General features: G+C 40.8%; 1 protein-coding gene across 2 annotated transcripts in view; it reads left to right on the forward strand.

Moving 5' to 3' along the window:
- Positions 1-22,218, forward strand: part of LOC140198027 (piezo-type mechanosensitive ion channel component 2) — an 835,978-nt gene that overhangs the window by 805,224 nt on the left and 8,536 nt on the right. For both annotated transcript variants that reach the window (XM_072258850.1, XM_072258859.1), the window contains 10 exons: positions 51-198; positions 3,423-3,637; positions 3,864-4,022; positions 4,942-5,089; positions 8,291-8,479; positions 10,560-10,652; positions 15,282-15,454; positions 16,491-16,604; positions 19,344-19,423; positions 21,931-22,123. In XM_072258850.1, the coding sequence (XP_072114951.1) occupies positions 51-198; positions 3,423-3,637; positions 3,864-4,022; positions 4,942-5,089; positions 8,291-8,479; positions 10,560-10,652; positions 15,282-15,454; positions 16,491-16,604; positions 19,344-19,423; positions 21,931-22,123 (1,512 nt within the window). The remainder of the gene's footprint in view (positions 1-50; positions 199-3,422; positions 3,638-3,863; positions 4,023-4,941; positions 5,090-8,290; positions 8,480-10,559; positions 10,653-15,281; positions 15,455-16,490; positions 16,605-19,343; positions 19,424-21,930; positions 22,124-22,218) is intronic.

A 22,218-nucleotide genomic window follows, 5' to 3' on the forward strand; every position in this document is an offset into this window, starting at 1 on the left:
GCCTGTGAGCACTTGCTGGAGAATTTCAATCAAATTGTGTTGTTTTTCAGAATACTTCAAATCTATTTCCCAATCAGACATTTCTTCTACAACATCATCCACCCAGAGTACAGTGCGGTGACAGATGTCTATGTGTTGATGTTCATGGCTGATGTGGTGGACTTCATTGTTATTGTCTTTGGTTTTGGAGCGTTTGGGGTATGTAAACATTTTAAAGCATTTCTGACAAGATCTAGAGTACTTGCTGTAAGGTTTCTGAAATTTTCTTCATTTTTACCCAGAACCCTGCCTGTTTCCCAGTCTTTCTTAAAGTCACTCATTGATTTTCTGTTGAAACTTTAGCAGATGATGATGGATATTATCATACTATTGCTTTCAAATTGATTCAGAGCAAACATTTTTTCCTCAATGTATTATCTATAAATGATAATATTCATTCCACTTTGTGACAGTACTTGATGTTAGTTCAATAATATATTTTCCATGATGACTTTTTTCCTGCAATATTTCTTTTACTTTTGTTGCAGCTATTTAGTTTTTTTTTAAATCCGGTTTTTATGTACTGGTGTCACATTCTTAGAGCCTTGCACAGTAAATCATCAAGCCTACAGAATTGTTAAATGATTATCCTGTACAATATTCATTCTTTAATACAATATTCCTGCAATTTATACTACATTCCCGTGCACACTATTAATATGCCATGCCCACATGTTCTACTTTCTTGGTGTTCCTTAGGTTTGGGTATCAATGAGTTCTGCAGACAGAAAAGAATGAAACCTGTTATGAAATGGTAGAGAAATTGAAAAGTTTATTCTATATTACTGCAGTAGCCTTGCAAAGAAAGCTCCAACAATAAAGGAGACCTTTTCAATTAACGTAAAGAAGATCTCTAGCAATTCACACCTCTTCACGATTGTCTTAGTGCACTTCATACACCAATTCTTCAGAACCTGTTGATCCAAAATAGATTGAGCTACTTCTTTACACAACTGTAAATTGAAATGAGTTACTTAGAAGTTTAGGAAATATGCATTGAATATTCACCATTTAATACATGCTTCTCTTCTCCAAATCATCGTCACCCACTGTGTTTGGACTACAGAGGCAAGCCTTTATTATTACTAATGAACCATGCTGCCATAATAATCCTAATAATAAGCATATTCAATGCAATCACACACCTGTGGTAAATTACGCTGGTTGTTATGACTTTCTAACTTATGATGCTTGTTTCTCATATGGCAAGAACAAAACCCTCAGCTGTTTAAATTCCGGATGTCCATCTTCTGAATGTTGACAATTGCCAAAAGGGGATTCGATTACTCCAAATTGACATAAATATGTGAATATAACCAATGATTTCTTACATTTCATTTTCCAGTAGCTGAGTTTGGGAGATTCTTGGATGTTGCAGATAATTAACCATCCAGGTTCTTTAATACATCTGGGTTTGTTTGCCTGTCACAGGGAGTAGGATTTGTCCACTTCAGCAAAATGCAGGATAAACTGGCAGGTTCAGAGTTAAACATCCTAGATGTAAAAACATGAATAAGTTTATAAATGCTGGTAATCTCTGCCCTTCTGTTTATCAAACTGCAGCAACATTGTTATGCTCATTTTGAAGCCCTTAGTACATGGCTTGTGCCAAAGATGTAGCTTAGTTCAGTGTGAATTTAAAAACGCAAACAATAGGAATTCTGCAGATGCTGGAAATTCAAGCAACACACATGATGAAGGGTCTCGGCCTGAAACGTCGACTGTACCTCTTCCTAGAGATGCTGCCTGGCCTGCTGCGTTCACCAGCAACTTTGATGTGTGTTGCTTAGTTCAGTGTGATCTGCTCAAGCCATGTAATCGGGCAGAGATTAAAAGTTTATGGGGACAAGGTGGGAGAACGGGTTACATAGAAACAGAGAAATATAGAAAACCTACAGCACAATACAGGCCCTTCGGCCCACAAAGTTGTGCCAAACATGTCCCTACCTTAGAAAGCACTGGACTTCCCCATAGACCTCTATTTTTCTAATCTCCATGTACTTATCCAAAAGTCTCTTAAAAGACTCTATCATATCTGCCTCCACCACCTTTGCCGGCAGCCCATTCCACGCACTCACCACTCTCTGCGTAAAAAACTTACCCCCGACATCTCTGTACCTACTCCCCAGCACCTTAAACCTGTGTCCTCTTCTGGCAACCATTTCAGTCCTAGAAAAAAGCCTCTGACTATCACACAACCAATGCTTCTCATCATCTTATACACCTCTATCAGGTCATCTCTCATCCTCCGTCGCTCCAAGGAGAAAAGGCCAAGTTCACTCAACCTATTCTCATAAGGCATGCTCCCCAATCCAGGCAACATCCTTGTAAATCTCCTCTGCACCCTTTCTATGGCTTCCACATCCTTCCTGTAGTGAGCCAACCAGAACTGAGCACAGTACTCCAAGTGGGGTCTGACCAGGGCCCTATACAGCTGCAATATTACCTCTCGGCTCCGAAATTCAATTCCACGATTGATGAAGGCCAATACACTGTACGCCTTCTTAACCACAGAGTCAACCTGCGCAGCGGCTTTGAGCGTGCTATAGACTCGGACCCCAAGATCCCTCTGATCCTCCACACTGCCAAGAGTCTTACCATTAATACTATATTCTGCCATCATATTTGACCTACGAAAATGAACCAGTTCACACTTATCTGGGTTGAACTCCATCCACCACTTCTCAGCCCAGTTTTGCATCCTACCAATGTCCCGCTGTAACCTCTGGCAGCCCTCCACCCTATCCACACCTCCAACCTTTGTGTCATCAGCAAACTTACTAACCCATCCTTCATCCAGGTCATTTATAAAAATCACAAAGAGTAAGAGTCCCAGAACAGATCCCTGAGGCACACCACTGGTCACCGACCTCTATGCAGAAAATGACCTGTCTACAACCACTCTTTGCCTTCTGTGGGCAAGCCAGTTCTGGATCCACAAAGCAATGTCCCCTTGGATCCCATGCCTTCTTACTTTCTCAATAAGCCTTGCATGGGGTACCTTATCAAATGCCTTGCTGAAATCCATATACACTACATCTACTGCTCTTCCTTCATCAATGTGTTTTGTCACATCCTCAAAAAATTCAATCAGGCTCGTAAGGCACGACCTGCCCTTGACAAAGCCATGCTGAGTATTCCTAATCATATAATACCTCTCCAAATGTTCATAAATCCTGCCTCTCAGGATCTTCTTCATCAACTTACCAACCACTGAAATAAGACTCATTGGTCTATAATTTCCTGGGCTACCTCTACTCCCTTTCTTTTAAAGAAAAATCAGCTTTGATTGAATGACAAAGCAGATTCAGTGGCCAAAATGGCCGAATTCTGCTCCTATATCTTTTGGCATATGTGAATCATGTTTCCTTTGACTTCCACAGAAACATTCAGCAGCTGCTGACATAACATCATCTTTGTCAGAGGATCAAGTGCCAGAGGCATTTTTGGTGATGCTGATAATTCAGTTTGGAACAATGGTGGTAGACCGAGCACTCTACCTCAGAAAGACAGTCTTAGGAAAAGTTATCTTCCAAGTCATCCTTGTTTTTGGAATCCACTTCTGGATGTTCTTTATCTTGCCAAGGGTGACAGAGCGGTAGGTTTTATTTTATTTTAACTAAACGTAAAATTTATGGGAAGAAATTGTTAGTTTTGTAGAAAAATTACTTTGTTATTTAAATGTAGGCCAAAAATTGCTGCTAACAATGGCAGCTAATTTATACTTGAGGGAAATTTCTAGAAGTACAGTTTAATTCTGTTGGTGTATTTATCTTTGTTGGCATGGAACTCCAAAAAAAGCTTTCTTTGTCATTTTCTTGCAGAAAATTTAGCCAGAACTCAGTTGCACAGGTTTGGTACTTTGTTAAATGTGTTTACTTTGGATTGTCAGCATATCAGATACGTTGTGGTTACCCAACACGTGTCCTTGGTAACTTTCTGACTAAGAGCTACAACTATATCAACTTGTTCCTGTTTCAAGGGTAAGAGTATTCCTCTTTATATACAAGAACTCAATGTAGACATCACCTCATTTTTTATTACATGTTTACATAGTAAGTCTGTAGTTTGGAAACAGTTGCCAATGACATACCACACAATTTCAATAAACCAGCTGTTAATCAGTGAAAACGCATAAAGTTATAAACACAAAAACTGAGATCCTATGTAACATATATGAGTATTGATAGTTGTGTAATATATCAGTATTTTTATAAATTAACAATTTATCCTTCTAATGTTTCTTCTGAATTTGTAGACAGTATTGTAGCAGTCATAGAATTAAATAATGCTATTTGTAATCTTATACATTGTGTAACTTTATAGCCACCTATTCTGGCATCTCACCCAAATGACCATTTTTCAAATGGATCAAAGAGTAAGAAGGCAGGCTATCCAACGATGTGGCATTTTGAAGTGCAGACTTAATCTAAATGCTAGACACAAATAATGGTGAAATTGATCTTCACCAGTAGGAATGAATCAGCAGATCATTACACCCTTCGTTTTCTTTTAACTGCAAAATGAAAGAAAATTGGAAGCCATGTAAAAAGTATTGCTAGATTGTTCTGAATGGAAATCACCAGTTTCATCTCTGTGATCCTTTCAACAGAAGTCACAGATTAGCAATGTGAGTTTTAGCTCACTCCATCACTCATTGGCAGCTCACCATTAATGAGGCCCTTGTCGTACCTGAATACTCCTGGCTCGGCACTCATGTCAGATTTGTGTGTTATGTAATATGCATCCAGTATCCTGCTTATAAAATAGTGCACTACATGCACTATACTGCTACCCCAAAATAACAAATCATCATTCAGTGATAATAATCTGATTCTGACATCAGTGAATTTTGCAATGTTGTTCGTCTGTGGTGTTCTGATTGTCACCTGGTCTCCCCAGATTCCGACTGGTGCCTTTCCTGACTGAGTTAAGAGCAGTGATGGACTGGGTCTGGACAGACACAACCCTTAGTCTTTCAAGCTGGATCTGTATAGAGGACATTTATGCCCATATTTTTGTTTTGAAGTGCTGGCGTGAATCTGAAAAGGTAACAAAATTGCATGTTATTCTCAGTTAAATCAACCCCTTGTAATATATGTTGTTAAACTTTTGATCAAGTCATACGTTTTTAGCACTAATGGCTCTCTGGTTCCTGGTTTTCCTCATAAAGTCAGAGTTATATGACACAGAAATGGGCCCTTCTACCCTCCTTACCCACGCCAACTAAGATTTATGCTAGTCCTACTTGGCTCATACCCCTCCGAACCTTTGCTATCCATGGTACCTCACCAAGTATCTTTTAAATGTTCTTATTGTACTTACAACAACCACTGCTTCAGACAGCTTGTTTCATATACTAACTATCCCTGGGAGGAGAAGTTGCCTCTCAAGTCCCTTTTAAACTTAAATGCATTGGTCAGTGTGGTCAGTGGCTATCACGATGACTTCATCAGAACCTGGCCAAGATACTTATCCAATCCCAGCTATTCTCAGGTATCAGTTCAAATGTGACACTGGTGCCCAGCAACTCGCTGGTTGAGCATCCAATCATAATGAAGAATCCTCTTTGACAGCAAACCAGGAAGGAAAATACAGATTTTCAACCAGTATTTTTAATATTTACGTAAGATGTTGAAACTGAAATATCAGTAACACTTTCAAAATTTAAAAATATGACAATGTGCTACAGTATATTTTGAAATATGTATCTGAGGGTAATAAAATTCAAAAATCTATTTTTTGAGGTCCACAGAATTTTGTCATACATTACTTATGACTTAGTGCACCATTAAAAACTCTTTGCACCTACACAGCAAAGCATACGATTTGCAGGAAAGAATGCTTTTTAAATGCTTGCATCTATTGTCAAATCTCAGAATACATTGGAAGAGGCTGCAAACAAGGGACTGCTGGAGTATGAACAGCAGGTTTGGTAAATTATGCAATGTGGGAATACTGACCTTATTGTCAGATTCATAATGTTATAAGTATAAAACATATACTCATTTCAGGGCTGTTACGATGGTAAAATCCTGATCATTATTTTTCTCAGCATTTTGCATGAGTTCATATATTGGAGCTTTTTCTTGGGGAAGGGGAAGTCCAGGGAACACACACCAGAGCCTTTTGAGATTTCAGCAGTGGAAAAGGTGAACAGCTGGGTATCAATATCTCAGAGGATCTATCTTGTGCCCAACATACCAATGCAATCACGAAAAAGTATGATAAACAATCGCTGCAAACAATGGAGAGACGAGCAAAGGTGAAGCTGAGTCTAGGGTCAGAGTGGGTGGGTGCGTGGCCAAAGGTGGAGCTGAGTCTAGGGTCAGAGTGGGTGGGTGCATGGCCAAAGGTGAAGCTGAGTCTAGGGTCAGAGTGGGCGGGTGCGTGGCCAAAGGTGAAGCTGAGTCTAGGGTCAGAGTGGGCAGGTGCGTGGCCAAAGGTGAAGCTGAGTCTAGGGTCAGAGTGGGCGGGTGCGTGGCCAAAGGTGAAGCTGAGTCTAGGGTCAGAGTGGGCGGGTGCGTGGCCAAAGGTGAAGCTGAGTCTAGGGTCAGAGTGGGCAGGTGCGTGGCCAAAGGTGAAGCTGAGTCTAGGGTCAGAGTGGGCGGGTGCGTGGCCAAAGGTGAAGCTAGGGTCAGAGTGGGCGGGTGCGTGGCCAAAGGTGAAGCTGAGTCTAGGGTCAGAGTGGGTGGGTGTGTGGCCAAAGGTGAAGCTGAGTCTAGGGTCAGAGTGCGTGGGTGTGTGGCCAAAGGTGAAGCTGAGTCTAGGGTCAGAGTGGGCGGGTGCATTGCCAAAGGTGAAGCTGAGTCTAGGGTCAGAGTGGGCGGGTGCGTTGCCAAAGGTGAAGCTGAGTCTAGGGTCAGAGTGGGCAGGTGCGTGGCCAAAGGTGAAGCTGAGTGGAGGGTCAGAGTGGGCGGGTGCCTGGCCAAAGGTGAAGCTGAGTCTAGGGTCAGAGTGGGTGGGTGCGTGGCCAAAGGTGAAGCTGAGTGTAGGGTCAGAGTGGGCGGGTGCCTGGCCAAAGGTGAAGCTGAGTCTAGGGTCAGAGTGGGTGGGTGCGTGGCCAAAGGTGAAGCTGAGTCTAGGGTCAGAGTGGGCGGGTGCATGGCAGTCGAGGCAACATTGAGACACGTTCGAGGGAAAATCAGGGTGAGGTCGAGGCATATTCAGGGTAAAGTCGGAGCAAATGGAGTGGAGGAGAGGCAGATTCAAGGGCCGTCCACCTAAACTAAGAGCAGGGTTTGATTGATCTAAGCAGCTGGCTGATTTGGAAAGGTCGGGTATGGACTAAAACATGACTGCGAAGTCCAGGCCCAGAGCAGCAGGGCCTGGGTGACAATGCGAGGAATGACCCGATGTTTGGATGGTGGATAGAAAAGACAGGGTGTCGGGACAAGAGTCAAGGGACGGGCCAGTTCTGATCACTGCTCTGTAATGCTTACTTGGCTCTGCACTGAACTGAGGCTGAGGCTCCGGCCTGCTCCAACTACTCTGGGTTTTGTGTCTATGGATGCATTTTTGTCTGGAATGCTGTTTGCTTACTTTTATTGATTGCACAATCTGTTTTATCTTTTCTCTCTGCATATTGGGTGTTTGACTTATTTTTAATGAGTTATTTTGGGTTTCATTGTTTTGTAGTTGCCTGCAAGGAGACAAATCTCAAGGTTGTATAATGTATACATACTTCGATAATAAATGTACTTTGAACTTTGAAAAAGGCAAGCCAGTGGCTACATTAGGAGTTTGAGGAGGTCTGGTGTCACAAATGCATGTTTGAGAGCATTCCTGCTGGTTGTATCATAGCCTAGCGAGGAGGCTCAGGATTGAAAGAGACAGTAAAGGGTTGCAAACACAGCCAGCTCCATCACGGGCATAAACCTCCCCTTCATCAAGGACATCCAGAGGGCAGCGTCCAGCACGAAGGCTTTGACCATCCAAGACGCTCCCTCTTTTCATTCCACTATCAAAGAGGTAGAGGAGCCTGTAGGTGCATACTCAACGTTCTAGGAACAGCCTCTTCCTCTCCACCATCAGACTTCTGAATGGTTCATGATCCCATGAATACGACCTTGCTATTCCTTTTTACCTATTTATTTAGTGTCTTTCACTGTACTGCTGCCATGAAACAACAAATTTCACAACATACATCAGTGACAATAAACCTGATTCTGATTACTTTGCATTTGCAAAACAGCCTCCTGCCTGAGTGGTCGTAGGAACTTGTTAACCTAATGCTTGCATTTAATTGCAGAGATATCCTCAGCCACGAGGGCAGAAGAAAAAGAAGGTTGTAAAATATGGCATGGGTGGTCTCATCGTCTTTTTGTTAATCTGCATTGTGTGGTTCCCGCTCCTCTTCATGTCATTGATAAAGTCTGTTGCTGGTGTGACAAACAGACCTTTGGACGTTTCTGTTACAATCACCATTGGAGGCTATCAGGTAAAGAAATAGGTTGCGAAAGCTGGGATTGCTCTTCTTAGCAGAAGTGAAGGTCTGGAAATGGTTGCAGAAATGTTCAGTATCATGAATAGTGTGAAATTCTTCTTCTGTGAATCAGAGCACACAAATTTAAGGTGATTTGGGGTGACATAAGAAAAAAGCATATCAAGTGGTCATAATGTGGCATTCATTCCCTGAAAGGGCCATGAAAGCAGGTTAAGTCATGTTTGCAAAGAGCAAGGCCATGAGGAGAATCTGCCCTATCACTGGTGCAATAGGAGCAGTGCACATTCAGTAGGCTGAGCACGCTCCTTCCTATAACTATCATTATAGTTCTACGAAATGGTGCAGTGGATGTTTACCAGGATGCTGCCTGAATTACAGAGCATGTCTTATGAGGAAATGTTGAGTGAGCTAGGGCTTTTCTCTTTGGAGCGAAGGACAATGAGGTGAGGGTAGAGGCATATAAAATTATGAGAGGCATAGAGAGAGTGGATAGCCAGCATTCTTCTCCCACAGTGGCAATGACTAATACCAGAGGATATCCTTTTAAAATTATTGGAGGAAATTTTAGGCGAAGTGTTTTTTTTCCACACAGGTGAGTGGAGAAGTCAGAAGTAGTTTCTTTCAGGCAAAGTGGTAAATATCTGGAATGCATTGCCGGGAATGGTGGTAGAGGCTGATACATTAGGGTCATTTAAGAGACTTAGACAGACACTAGGAAGAAAGAAAAAAATGGAGGGCTAAATGGGATGGAAGAGCTAGATAGATTGAGGAGTAGGTTTAAAGGATAGCATAACATCATGGCCAAAGTGCCCATACTGTGCTGTACTATTCTATGTTATATGGATTAACTTCTTAGGACAAATTCTGTATCAATATGTAGGCACACCCCAGGTTATGACAGGTTTCCCATTCCTAAAAACTGTTCCTAATCTGATTTTTTTTCTATGTCGGAAATGAGCAAAAACAGAGGAGCACAGAGAAACTACAGTGGGAGAGAGAGCGGGCATAGGACAGATGGCTGCCAGCTGGCCTCACTAACTCAGTGAGCGAGTGAGTCTGCTCAGTGCTCCTAGCTCTGCCTGATGGCGGCTCCTGCTTGTTGTGGCTTGAGGAGAGAACTAGAGGGAAAGCACCGGAAATGCCGCTTTCTCTCCCTGAGAAGGACGCCCGCAGCCTCAGAGTAGCCATCAAATCCAGCGCCGTACAGATCTCTGGACAGTTGACACCGCAACTGTGTGATCAGGCTCCAACCCCTTTGGCACACTCCAAATCACCTGATTCTTTCTTGCACTCACTGGTGAAGCCACACTATCAAGTTAGGGAACTTGTTGAAAAATACATCTGAAAATGTTTATAAAGTCATAAATTCATCAGTCAGCTTGTTCATGTGTACTGGTGACCATAAGTCTGCTGTTAGTATCCGAGAGAGAGCCTTAAATGCACTCGTAACTTATTTCAAAAAGGAAGAAGAACATTTTCTAATTAATAAATTTAAGTATGAATCGTGCCTGTTTATTAGTTCTCTTGGAATATAAAGAAGGACAATTCAACCCCTTAATCCAAGTACCAACAGAGTACAAATGGTGCAACCATTCCAACTGTTAAATGGGCAAAGTAAAGCATATTTCAAATCTCTTTTCTCATAAAACTATGATCAACTTTCAGTTTTATCTAAGGAGGAGAGAGTTAAAAGGCCTATATATTGTTTGTTACTGAGGAGTAGCATACTAAGTTTATTTCCTTATCACAGGGAGGGAATTCTGATCTTGGCCTGACTGGGAAGGCATATTACTTCAAGACAAGATATTAGACTTCATTTGGGAAACATTAAAATCTGCCTTTATTTAAGGAGGATCAAAGAGGTTAAGTTAAGAGGCATAACAAGGGAGTGCGGTTAAGTATCTGACATAAATGACAGCAGATGTCCATTAATGCTAATAGTCTGTTCATATCCATGTAATTCCTTGTAAGAACTGCTTGCAAACTTTTACCACCCAAATACAAGAAAAATCATTATCTTTTGTCCTTGATTATTTGTCACTTATTTGTAATATTTATTTGTATTTTTTTCAAGCCCATCTTTACAATGAGTGCCCAGCAGAACCAGCTGCAAGATTTGGATCATACTGAGTACAACAGACTTTTAAAGGAATTTCATGATAATTCTGTAAGTAATCATTAAATCATCCTTATGTCCCATTTATGGAAGTTAAAGGGTAGATGTTTCTTCAGGACATCAGTTCTGATAAAAGATCATCAACCTGAAACATTAATTCTGTTCCTCTCTTGAACTTTGCCTGATCTGGTGAATATCATGATCTTTTTCTGTTTTCATTTCAGTTTTCCAGTATTCGCACTATTTTGCTTTTTGGTAGATTTTCTTGCCTGCTAACTTAGCAGAAGGGATTGCCACCTGTCTGTCAACCCAGTCAGCTTTCACTGCATTGGTGCTGTACGTATGAAAACAATGCACATTGAACACAGGTCAGATGGTCCGATACACCACCTAATTATCCCCTGGATTGTCAGCTCACCCTCAGTTTACTCCCTGTGACTTTTCTTTCTTACCAAATGGCTTGTGCAATAATGGAGCGTATCCAGTGAATTGTAGCTAAGTCCAAGTGTATACTCAAAGGCAGCCATTATCATGAGATCCTCCATGTTCTCTTTGCTAACACCACATTTATACATCTCGAGAAGCTGGTAACCCTGTTGGCAGAGGTGTTGATGATACAAGTTTTCTCAGAGAGGGTGTAGCTTCAGTTTCCTGAGCATGTATTTTCCTGAAAGTTCAGCAAAAGCATTTCAGCAACACCTCATCCTTAATGAAAGATGGTGTGTTAGGATGATCAGGAACCATCATCACCTGTGAAATTGACACCAATACTGCAAAGTAATGGTGTGATACAGTAGAGGGCTAACTACTGAACAATGCGTTCTGCTGTAAGGGCATTATTACATAGATAGAAAATAGGTGCAGGAGTAGGCCATTCGGCCCTTCGAGCCTGCACCGCCATTTATTATGATCATGGCTGATCATCCAACTCAGAACCCCGCCCCAGTCTTCCCTCCATACCCCCTGACCCCTGTAGCCACAAGGGCCATATCTAACCCCCTCTTAAATATAGCCAATGAACTGGCCTCAACTGTTTCCTGTGACAGAGAATTCCACAGATTCACCACTCTCTGTGTGAAGAAGTTTTTCCTAATCTTGGTCCTAAAAGGCTTCCCCTCTATCCTCAAACTGTGGCCCCTCGTTCTCTACTTCCCCAACATCGGGAACAATCTTCCTGCATCTAGCCTGTCCAATCCCTTTAGGATCTTATACGTTTCAATCAGATCCCCCCTCAATCTTCTAAATTCCAACGAGTACAAGCCCAGTTCATCCAGTCTTTCTTCATATGAAAGTCCTGCCATCCCAGGAATCAATCTGGTGAACCTTCTTTGTACTCCCTCTATGGCAAGGATGTCTTTCCTCAGATTAGGGGACCAAAACTGCACACAATACTCCAGGTGTGGTCTCACCAAGGCCTTGTACAACTGCAGTAGTACCTCCCTGCTCCTGTACTCAAATCCTCTCGCTATAAATGCCAGCATACCATTCGCCTTTTTCACCGCCTGCTGTACCTGCATGCCCACTTTCAATGACTGGTGTATAATGACACCCAGGTCTCGTTGCACCTCCCCTTTTCCTAATCGGCCACCATTCAGATAATAATCTGTTTTCCTATTTTTGCCACCAAAGTGGATAACTTCACATTTATCCACATTAAATTGCATCTGCCATGAATTTGCCCACTCACCCAACCTATCCAAGTCACCCTGCATCCTCTTAGCGTCCTCCTCACAGCTAACACTGCCACCCAGCTTCGTGTCATCCGCAAACTTGGAGATGCTGCATTTAATTCCCTCATCCAAGTCATTAATATATATTGTAAACAACTGGGGTCCCAGCACTGAGCCTTGCGGTACCCCACTAGTCACCGCCTGCCATTCTGAAAAGGTCCCATTTATTCCCACTCTTTGCTTCCTGTCTGCTAACCAACTCTCCACCCACACCAATACCTTACCCCCAATACCGTGTGCTTTAAGTTTGCACACTAATCTCCTGTGTGAGACCTTGTCAAAAGCCTTCTGAAAATCCAAATATACCACATCCACTGGTTCTCCCCTATCCACTCTACTAGTTACATCCTCAAAAAATTCTATGAGATTCGTCAGACATGATTTTCCTTCCACAAATCCATGCTGACTTTGTCCGATGATTTCACCGCTTTCCAAATGTGCTGTTATCACATCCTTGATAACTGACTCCAGCAGTTTCCCCACCACCGACGTTAGGCTAACCGGTCTATAATTCCCCAGTTTCTCTCTCCCTCCTTTTTTAAAAAGTGGAGTTACATTAGCCACCCTCCAATCCTCAGGAACTAGTCCAGAATCTAACGAGTTTTGAAAAATTATCACTAATGCATCCACTATTTCTTGGGCTACTTCCTTAAGCACTCTGGGATGCAGACCATCTGGCCCTGGGGATTTATCTGCCTTCAATCCCTTCAATTTACCTAACACCACTTCCCTACTAACATGTATTTCGCTCAGTTCCTCCATCTCACTGGACCCTCTGTCCCCTACTATTTCTGGAAGATTATTTATGTCCTCCTTAGTGAAGACAGAACCAAAGTAATTATTCAATTGGTCTGCCATGTCCTTGCTCCCCATAATCAATTCACCTGTTTCTGTCTGCAGGGGACCTACATTTGTCTTTACCAGTCTTTTCCTTTTTACATATCTATAAAAGCTTTTACAGTCCATTTTTATGTTCCCTGCCAGTTTTCTCTCATAATCTTTTTTTCCCCTTCCTAATTAAGCCTTTTGTCCTCCTCTGCTGAACTCTGAATTTCTCCCAGTCCTCAGGTGAGCCACTTTCTCTGGCTAATTTGTATGCTTCTTCTTTGGAATTGATACTATCCCTAATTTCTCTTGTCAGCCACAGGTGCACTACCTTCCTTGATTTATTCTTTTGCCAAACTGGGATGAACAATTGTTGTAGTTCATCCATGCAACCTTTAAATACTTGCCATTGCATATCCACCGTCAATTCTTTAAGTGTCATTTGCCAGTCTATCTTAGCTAATTCACGTCTCATACCTTCAAAGTTACCCCTCTTTAAGTTCAGAACCTTTGTTTCTGAATTAACTATGTCACTCTCCATCTTAATGAAGAATTCCACCATATTATGGTCACTCTTACCCAAGGGGCCTCTCACGACAAGATTGCTAATTAACCCTTCCTCATTGCTCAAAACCCAGTCCAGAATAGCCTGCTCTCTAGTTGGTTCCTCGACATGTTGGTTCAAAAAACAATCCCGCATACATTCCAAGAAATCCTCTTCCTCAGCACCTTTACCAATTTGGTTCACCCAATCTACATGTAGATTGAAGTCACCCATTATAACTGCTGTTCCTTTATTGCACACATTTCTAATTTCCTGTTTAATACCATCTCCGACCTCACTACTACTGTTAGGTGGCCTGTACACAACTCCCACCAGCGTCTTCTGCCCCTTAGTGTTACACAGCTCTACCCATATCGATTCCACATCTTCCCGGCTTATGTCCTTCCTTTCTATTGCGTTAATCTCTTCTTTAACCAGCAATGCCACCCCACCTCCCCTTCCTTCATGTCTATCCCTCCTGAATATTGAATATCCCTGAACGTTGAGCTCCCAACCCTGGTCACCCTGGAGCCATGTCTCTGTGATCCCAACTATATCATAATCACTAATAACAATCTGCACTTTCAATTCATCCACCTTATTACGAATGCTCCTTGCATTGACACACAAAGCCTTCAGGCGCTCTTTTACAACTCTCAGCCCTTATACAATTATGCTGAAAAGTGGCCCTTTTTAATGCTTGCCCTGGATTTGTCGGCCTGCCACTTTTACTTTTCTCCACAGTACTTTTTGCTTCTACCCTCACTTTACACCCCTCTGTCTCTCTGCACTGGTTCCCATCCCCCTGTTGTGAACTAACCTCCTCACGCCTAGCCTCTTTAATTTGATTCCCACCCCCCAACCATTCTAGTTTAAAGTCACCTCAGTAGCCCCCGCTAATCTCCCTGCCAGGATATTGGTCCCCCTAGGATTCAAGTGCAACCCGTCCTTTTTGTACAGGTCACGCCTGCGCCAAAAGAGGTCCCAATGATCCAAAAACTTGAATCCCTGCCCCCTGCTCCAATCCCTCAGCCACGCATTTATCCACACATTATGGTCTTGTATTTGCACAGGGATTATAAAGATTAGCTGTAATAAATAGTGGTCCTTGAATTTTGACTCTACTTATAGTGGTCAGTTTGCATTCTAACCTGTGAGATGGTGTCATGGATTGTCTCAGACTACAAACTTCTTCACATGCATTTAAGAATCCATCAGTAATCACTTGGCTGTTCACAAAGTAGATAGTCTACAGTTTGCTTGTCCTTCATCTTCCTTTATTTTAACCTGTTCCTTCATCTTATCAAGGCTGCTCTGTGTAAACTGGCCTTGTACATCTTACAATGTTACGTGGCTGAGGACACAATGTGATCACTCCAGAGTTTGCACTGGGAGTTGTGAATATAGACAAGAGAACTGCTTAGAAGTTCAAGGAGATCTTAAGACAATGCAAACTAAGTTAAACCTGTCTCACAGATAGAGTATTGGTTGATGAAAAATAACCTGACTTAATGTCTCTGGAAATGAGTCTCTTGAGGTGGAATTCTCAATGACTGATGGGTTAATTACGTGTTTCTAAAGGGTGCTCTGCAGTTTCTGGATGCCTACATGAAAGAAGACATTTTGATTGCAAAACTTGAAGGAAATTCAAATTCTCTTTGGACCATCAGTCCACCAAGTCGATCCAAAATGATAGAAGGATTGAGTGATAACACATCATCTGTCTCCATTGTTGTTGCATGGTCTATTCAAAGGTAAATTAGTTAGCTACCTGATTATGGATACACTACCATCTTTCATGTTTAGAGTTACCCTCTATTTACAAATCTGTGTAAATTATCTTTTAATTTGTATGAATAAAATAGTTACCTTATTCAAATATTATGACCAGGAATGTTGGTGCTTATGTGCTATCATAATGGTTTACTATCATAAATTGAAAAAGTGAAATTTGCTAGATTAGAGAAACCCTTAGAAAATTACAGACCATAACTCAGGCAATTTCAGAATTCCAAGTTTAAAGCATATTACATCTTCTTTATGAACGTAAGTAAATAATAAGTTTTTTGTAAAAATGGTTTAGTCTTATAATTTTATTTATCTAACTATAATGCTAGTGTCTCAGAAATTTACATTTGTTCCCATCCTTCAGAATTATAGGAAGCAGGAATATTCTATGATAGAAAATCAGAAACACAGAAGAGGAGAATAATTTAATGCACCCACTAGGTCTGTTTTACATCCAGATTGACTTTGCTACCCAATGAAGTCATCATTGAAGGACTTGTACAAAATTATGCAAAACCTGCTGGAAAAACTGAGCATGTGTTGGAACGACCAACTCCTGTTTCTGTTTCATATGTAATGTCACATCTGCTGAAGTTTGTGATCACTGGTACTTCACTTCGCGCTGCTGACACCTTGTTTATACCTTAGACACAACCGATTCTGCATATTCCGGAAATCCAGAGTAGCACGTAAAAAGTGCTTGGAGGAACTCAGCAGGTCAGTCAGGAAAGGAATGAACAGTTGACCTATCAGGCCAAGAACTTCCACCAGGACCCAAGGAGTGGTCTCAGCCTGAAATGTTGACTGTTCGTTCCTTTTCACAGATGCTGCCTGACCTGCTGAGCTCCTCCTGTATTTTGTATGTTTATACCTTAGCTTTGTTAAATGTTTAAAACCTCCATAAGAATACTTCATCATTTTCACTGCTAAATTTACTTTAGTAAAATATAGTCCAGTAACACTATTCTGACTGTACTTTACAAACACTCTTTCAATTTGCAGGAATGTCACTCTTGGTGGAAAATCTGAAATTGCTTCTAATAAATTATCATTCCCTGTTCCACCAAAAACCAAAACTGAGCTTGCGGAGTTGATGGAAGGGGGCAACAAATCTGTGTAAGTTAGTCATTTGAATTAATTACCTCTTGATTACATATCAGGATTAGCATGACCCACCCTTAACAAAACAATGCTGACTATCCCTAATCAGATTATGTCTCTCCAAGTGCTCATAAATCCTACCAGCGCTATGGTGAAGGAGATAGATTTGTGGTTACTACCTCAAATGCTCTCCCACTGAGAGATCTGACACCTGACAAGGTTCATTTCCCAATACCAGATCAAGTAAGCCTCTCCTCTAGTTGGCTTATCTACATATTGTGTCAGGAAACCTTCCTGAACACACCTAACAAACTCCACCCCATCTAAACGCCTTGCACTAAGGAGATGCCAATCAATATTAGGATGGTTACCAATATAATGGTTTACCAATATCTTCCCTGTCCATTCAACAAGAACAATGCATGTTTAAATGCAATTTCTTTATTTTTTCATTTTCCTACAAGCTATGGATCATAGGTCTCTTCATCTTTGGAATCAATCTTCTGAACCACCTTCCCATTTGCAAGTCCTGTCAAGATTATTGTCATGGGCATAAATGTGATGAGATACAGATACAACACAAGCCTTCATTACTGCAGTATCACAGGCACACAGGATATAAATTTTACAGGACTATGAAGAGGGAGGGAGGAAGATTGTGCAAAAATAAGAATTAATGCAACAAAAGAAGACTCAGAGATAAGACCATGGCAGTGCAAGAGGTGGTCTGTAGTATTCCTTGTTGAGGTACACTGGTACATGCACTAGCAAATGCACCTTTCTTTAAGGAGGGATACCAGACTGCACGTAGTCTTCCCTGTGTGTAATGCTCTATGCAGTTGCAGGAAGACTTATTTTCTCTTATACTCCCCCACATATACAATAAAGCCTAATGTTCTGTTTATTTCCATGTTGTACCTGCATGTTAACCTTTATCGATTCATACACAAACACCTCATCATCCCTTCAAAGATGATCAATTTACAGCCTTGCTCTAAAAAGCAGAAATTTTCATATTTCCTACCAAAGTAATTAACTCCAAATTTAAAAACGCAAACACGAGAAAATCTGCAGATGCTGGAAACTCAAGCAACACACACAAAATGCTGGTGGGATGCAGCAGCATTTTGTGTGTGTAACTCCAAATCTCCCAGCTTAATAAATTCTACTTTCTTTCTCACTCACTTAACCTGTGGAAATCCCAGTAACAGATACTTCATATTTACCTTATAAACTAAAGCACGTCTGAACTTCATGGAGTTCACTTCTGCACATGCCTGTTGGCATTCCATGAACACTACCTCATTTATTTGTCTTTTGCACTACTTAAGGATTTACGTAATTTATAACCATTTTTATGTTTTGCACTGCTGCTGCATTTTTTGACAAATGCTTGTGATGATAAACCTGATCCTATAGGTTCAGCTCTCCCATAAAAATAAATGGAAGTTCTTTCCAGGGGCACTCACATCGCATGAATAAATGGCCGTCACCACATATGGAAAGGCTGCAGCTCTGGCACTGCAGCACTCTCAGTGACCACAAAATATCGGAGCAGAATGAGACTATTCGATCCTTTGAGTGTGCTCTGCCATTTCATCATGGTTGATTCATTTTCCTTCTCAAATCCATTCTCCTGCCTTCTCCCCGTTACTTTTCACACCTAATCAAGAACCTGCTCAACTCTGCCTTAAATACACCCAATGACCTAGCCTGCAGTGGGGCAGCAGTAACTCTTGTTTTCACTTTGGGTTAACATTTGCTGGAGGAACTCAGCTAGTCAAGTCTCAAGGGTAGGAGGGGAAAAAATAGGATTGAAACACTGTATTAGGATGCAGGATCCTGATGTTAACATTCCTGCATCCACATGTTGCTCAACCTAGTGAATTTATTAATCCAAATTAGAGTATCTGCAGCCTCTTGTACCTCCATGGCAATTTGCAAGTGTCTAGAACCCACAGTTTGATGTCTCTGACTCCCGAATTAAAGCCTCCAACAATGATATTTTCTAAGGTGCAAGCTATCACTTACGCTTTTTAGACATTTCACCTTAATTTCAGTGGAAAATTAAATGCCATAAGAAAGTTGTAAATTGTGCCCTCTGCTGGGGAACCTATGTCTGAATCAGTATATTTGTTAACATTAACTTCTATGACATGAAATTTGTTGAACTAAGGCAGCAGTACAGTGTGTAAGGACACAAAATTACTATAAGTTACAAAAATAAATTAAAGAGGAATAACAAAGTAGTATTCATGCACTGATTAGAAATCAAATGGCAGAGGGGAACAAGTTTTTCTGCTATGGGCGATTGTCGTAGGACTGTACAGCACAGTGCAAGCTCTGAGGCTCATATTGTAGCAGCCTTTTAACCTACTCCATAACCAATCTAACTCTTCTCTCCTATGTTGTCCATAACTCCCCACTTTTCTTTCATCCAAGTGTCTAAGTTTCTTAAATGTCCCTAACGTGTCAGCCTCTCCCACCACCCAGCAAGACATTCCAGTCATTTACCATTTTCTCTGAAAAAATCTATTTCTGCCTTCTCCCCTCAGCTTTTGTCTACTCACCTTAAAAGGATGTCCTCTGGTAAAAGGCACTGGCTGTCCACTCTGTCTATGCCCTATATAATCTTATACGTGTCTATCAAGACACCTTTCAACCTCCTTCGTGTTGATGATTTATTATGAACAAATAACTCATTCATGTGTTTTGATACAAATTATATTTTAATGAAATGGTTTTATTTTTCAGAAAAATTTCAAAGATATTTCCAAACTATATCCGAGCTCCCAGCGATTCTGACACAAAGCCTGTGAAACAACTTTATGTTCGTAAGTGTACCTCTTTAAGATGTTTTCAACTTTACAGTGCATAAATATATAACAATAAAGGAATAACTGTGGAAGGAACGTAAAAGCAATTAGTTCTGATCTGTTATTTCCATGGAGGTGATAGTCCGCTTTTCTGAGTTCTTCAGAAGCAAGCTCACACTTTGTCTCTGTATATCGACCAATTCTGGGAAATTCAGTGATACAGCACACAAAAAGGCACTTCAGCCCATATGTGCAACACACACAAAATGCTGGAGGAACTCAGCAGGCCAGGCAGTATCTAGGAGAAGAGTACAGTTGACGTTTCGGCCTGAAACTTCAACTGTACTCTTTTCCGTATATGCTGCTTGGCCTGCTGTGTTCCTCTAGCATTTTGTGTTGCTCAGATTTCCAGCATCTGCAGATTTTCTCTTGTTTGTGATCAGCCCATATGTGCCTATGCTGACTAAAATCTGTATTATAGCAAATCCCATTTTCCAACATTTAGACAATAATCTCTCTCAATTCTTGTTATCCATATACCTGTCCACATATTTCTTAAATGTATCTAATATACTGTACCCGCCTCAACCACTTCCTCTAGCAGCTGGTCCCATATATCTACCACCCACTGTGTTAAAATGTTGCCCTTCAGGTTATTAAACTTTTCATATCTAAACTTTAAACTATGTCTTCTGGATTCACTAACCCTTGAAATAAGAGTACTCACCTCTTTGTGACCTTATATACCCCTATGAATTCACCCCTCAATTTCCTATGCTCTAAGGAGTAAATTCCCTACCTGTTTAACTTCTCCCTATAATTTGGTCCTGGAGTCCCAGCAACATCCTTGCAAATCTTTTTCTGCACTCTTTCCAGTTTAGTCACATCCATCCTGTAACAGGATGACCTAAATTGAAAATAATACTCCAGGTGTGGGCTCAACAATGTCTTGTACAGTCCAACATAATTTCCCAACTTCTATGCCCTGATTGATAAAGTTACATAGAAACAATAGACATGGAAGGCGAAGGGGGCTATTTGACAATTCAAGCCTATTCGACTATATGGATCATAACCAAACTTTATTACCAGCCTCAAATACACTCCCTTGACTTCATAGTCCAAGTGTTTTAACACTCTGTCTTGAACATAAGAACTAGCAGCAGGAATAGGGCCAACCCAACCTTCAAACCTGCTCCATGTTCAACAAGATCATGACTTATCTTTTCCTTTATTTCCCTGGATTAGATCCTTGATGTCCAGAAATTTATCGGGTTCTTTTTGGAACAAATTTAACAAACCTCAGTCAGGGAAAGCTCCTCCCCGTAACCAGCCTGCAAAGCATTGGGGGAATTGTGCACATTTCATTGAGATGTACTAAATATTTCTGCATGCACAACTCTTGTAGCAAGAGGTGATGTGGAAAGTGGTGGAGAATATTACAAGTGACTAATTCCTTATGCAGAGACTAATACAGACACCACAGTTCTACGTTTTTAGAATGGTGAGAAAGCTTCTCAACATTTAGCTTTCCAGACCCTTTAAGAATTCTATAAATTTTGGTGGAATAATCTCATTTTTCAAAATGCTGTAAAATATGAACTCAATTTTACTCCAGTGAGAAGAACAGCTTTGAGTGAATTACTGAAAGCCATGATCAAATGTTAGAGTAGACTAGATGGGCAATTGGCCTAATTCTGCTCCTATATCTTATGTCTCTGAGGCTAGGCCTGGGCAACATTTGTGCTCTATTGAAATTTGACATCAAAATGACTTTTGTTAACTTTTTTTTAAAAAAAAAAGCATCAAGTTCCTTAGAGCCTTTCCACATTTTCAAATTGATCAGTAACCAAAAAAGTTTCTTTTATGTGGTATTTGATTTAGATTTCATAAATGATTTTTTAACATGTGCCATCTTTCATATTCTTCTTCTATGGTTCTTCTACTTTTGTTTGTAATATCCATGTTGTAATCAAGATTCACATCTTCTCCTATATTTAATTCTTTTAATTCTCAGGATGTGGATATCACCAGCAAGACTAGTATTGAATGTCCATCCCTAGTCATGGCTGAGAACATGAAGCTGAACCACCTTATTGAATAGCTGTAGTCTGCATAGTAATTCTTTGTAATGCTTAATATAACTGAGTGGGTTACCAGTCACCTCAGAGGGCAGTTCAGAGCCAAGCACATTGCATGATTTAACTTTCTTGATTCTTCTTTCATTTTTCACTGTGACTTTTTAAAGGCAGTTTCAAAATAAATTTTATGATCAAAGTGCATATAATCACCACATACAACCATGAGCATTTGCTGGGCATACTCAGCAAATCTATAGAATACTAACTATAACAGGATCAATGAAAGATCAACCAAATGATACGATTAATTGCATATCATCTAATCATTGATTTGTCCCTTTTTCTACTATTTTCACACAGACATCCTAAAATACATTATACACTAAAATGTATTAAAATATGTAACCTTTTCAATATGATCTGTGCTTTACTTTCCTCCAACAGATGGTGATGACTACTGTGAACTTGATTTAATGCTGGTTCAGGAAAAAAGCAATGTTACAGGACTCATACAGGAATGGTGGATTGTTAATCAGACCAACAAGTTTCTCAAAAATGATAAAAAGGAAAGTTTAGAAATTATTGTATTCAGTGATAAAGTTAGTCCTCCAAGTCTTGGCTTCCTGGCTGGCTATGGGTAAGACAACAAATTCAATTCTTTGATTTACTTTACATTAGAGTTATACAGTACAGAAACGGGCCCTATGGCCCAATTAGTCCACGCCAACCAAA

This window comes from Mobula birostris, chromosome 1 (genome assembly GCF_030028105.1).
Source record: "Mobula birostris isolate sMobBir1 chromosome 1, sMobBir1.hap1, whole genome shotgun sequence".
Lineage (NCBI taxonomy): Eukaryota > Metazoa > Chordata > Chondrichthyes > Myliobatiformes > Myliobatidae > Mobula > Mobula birostris.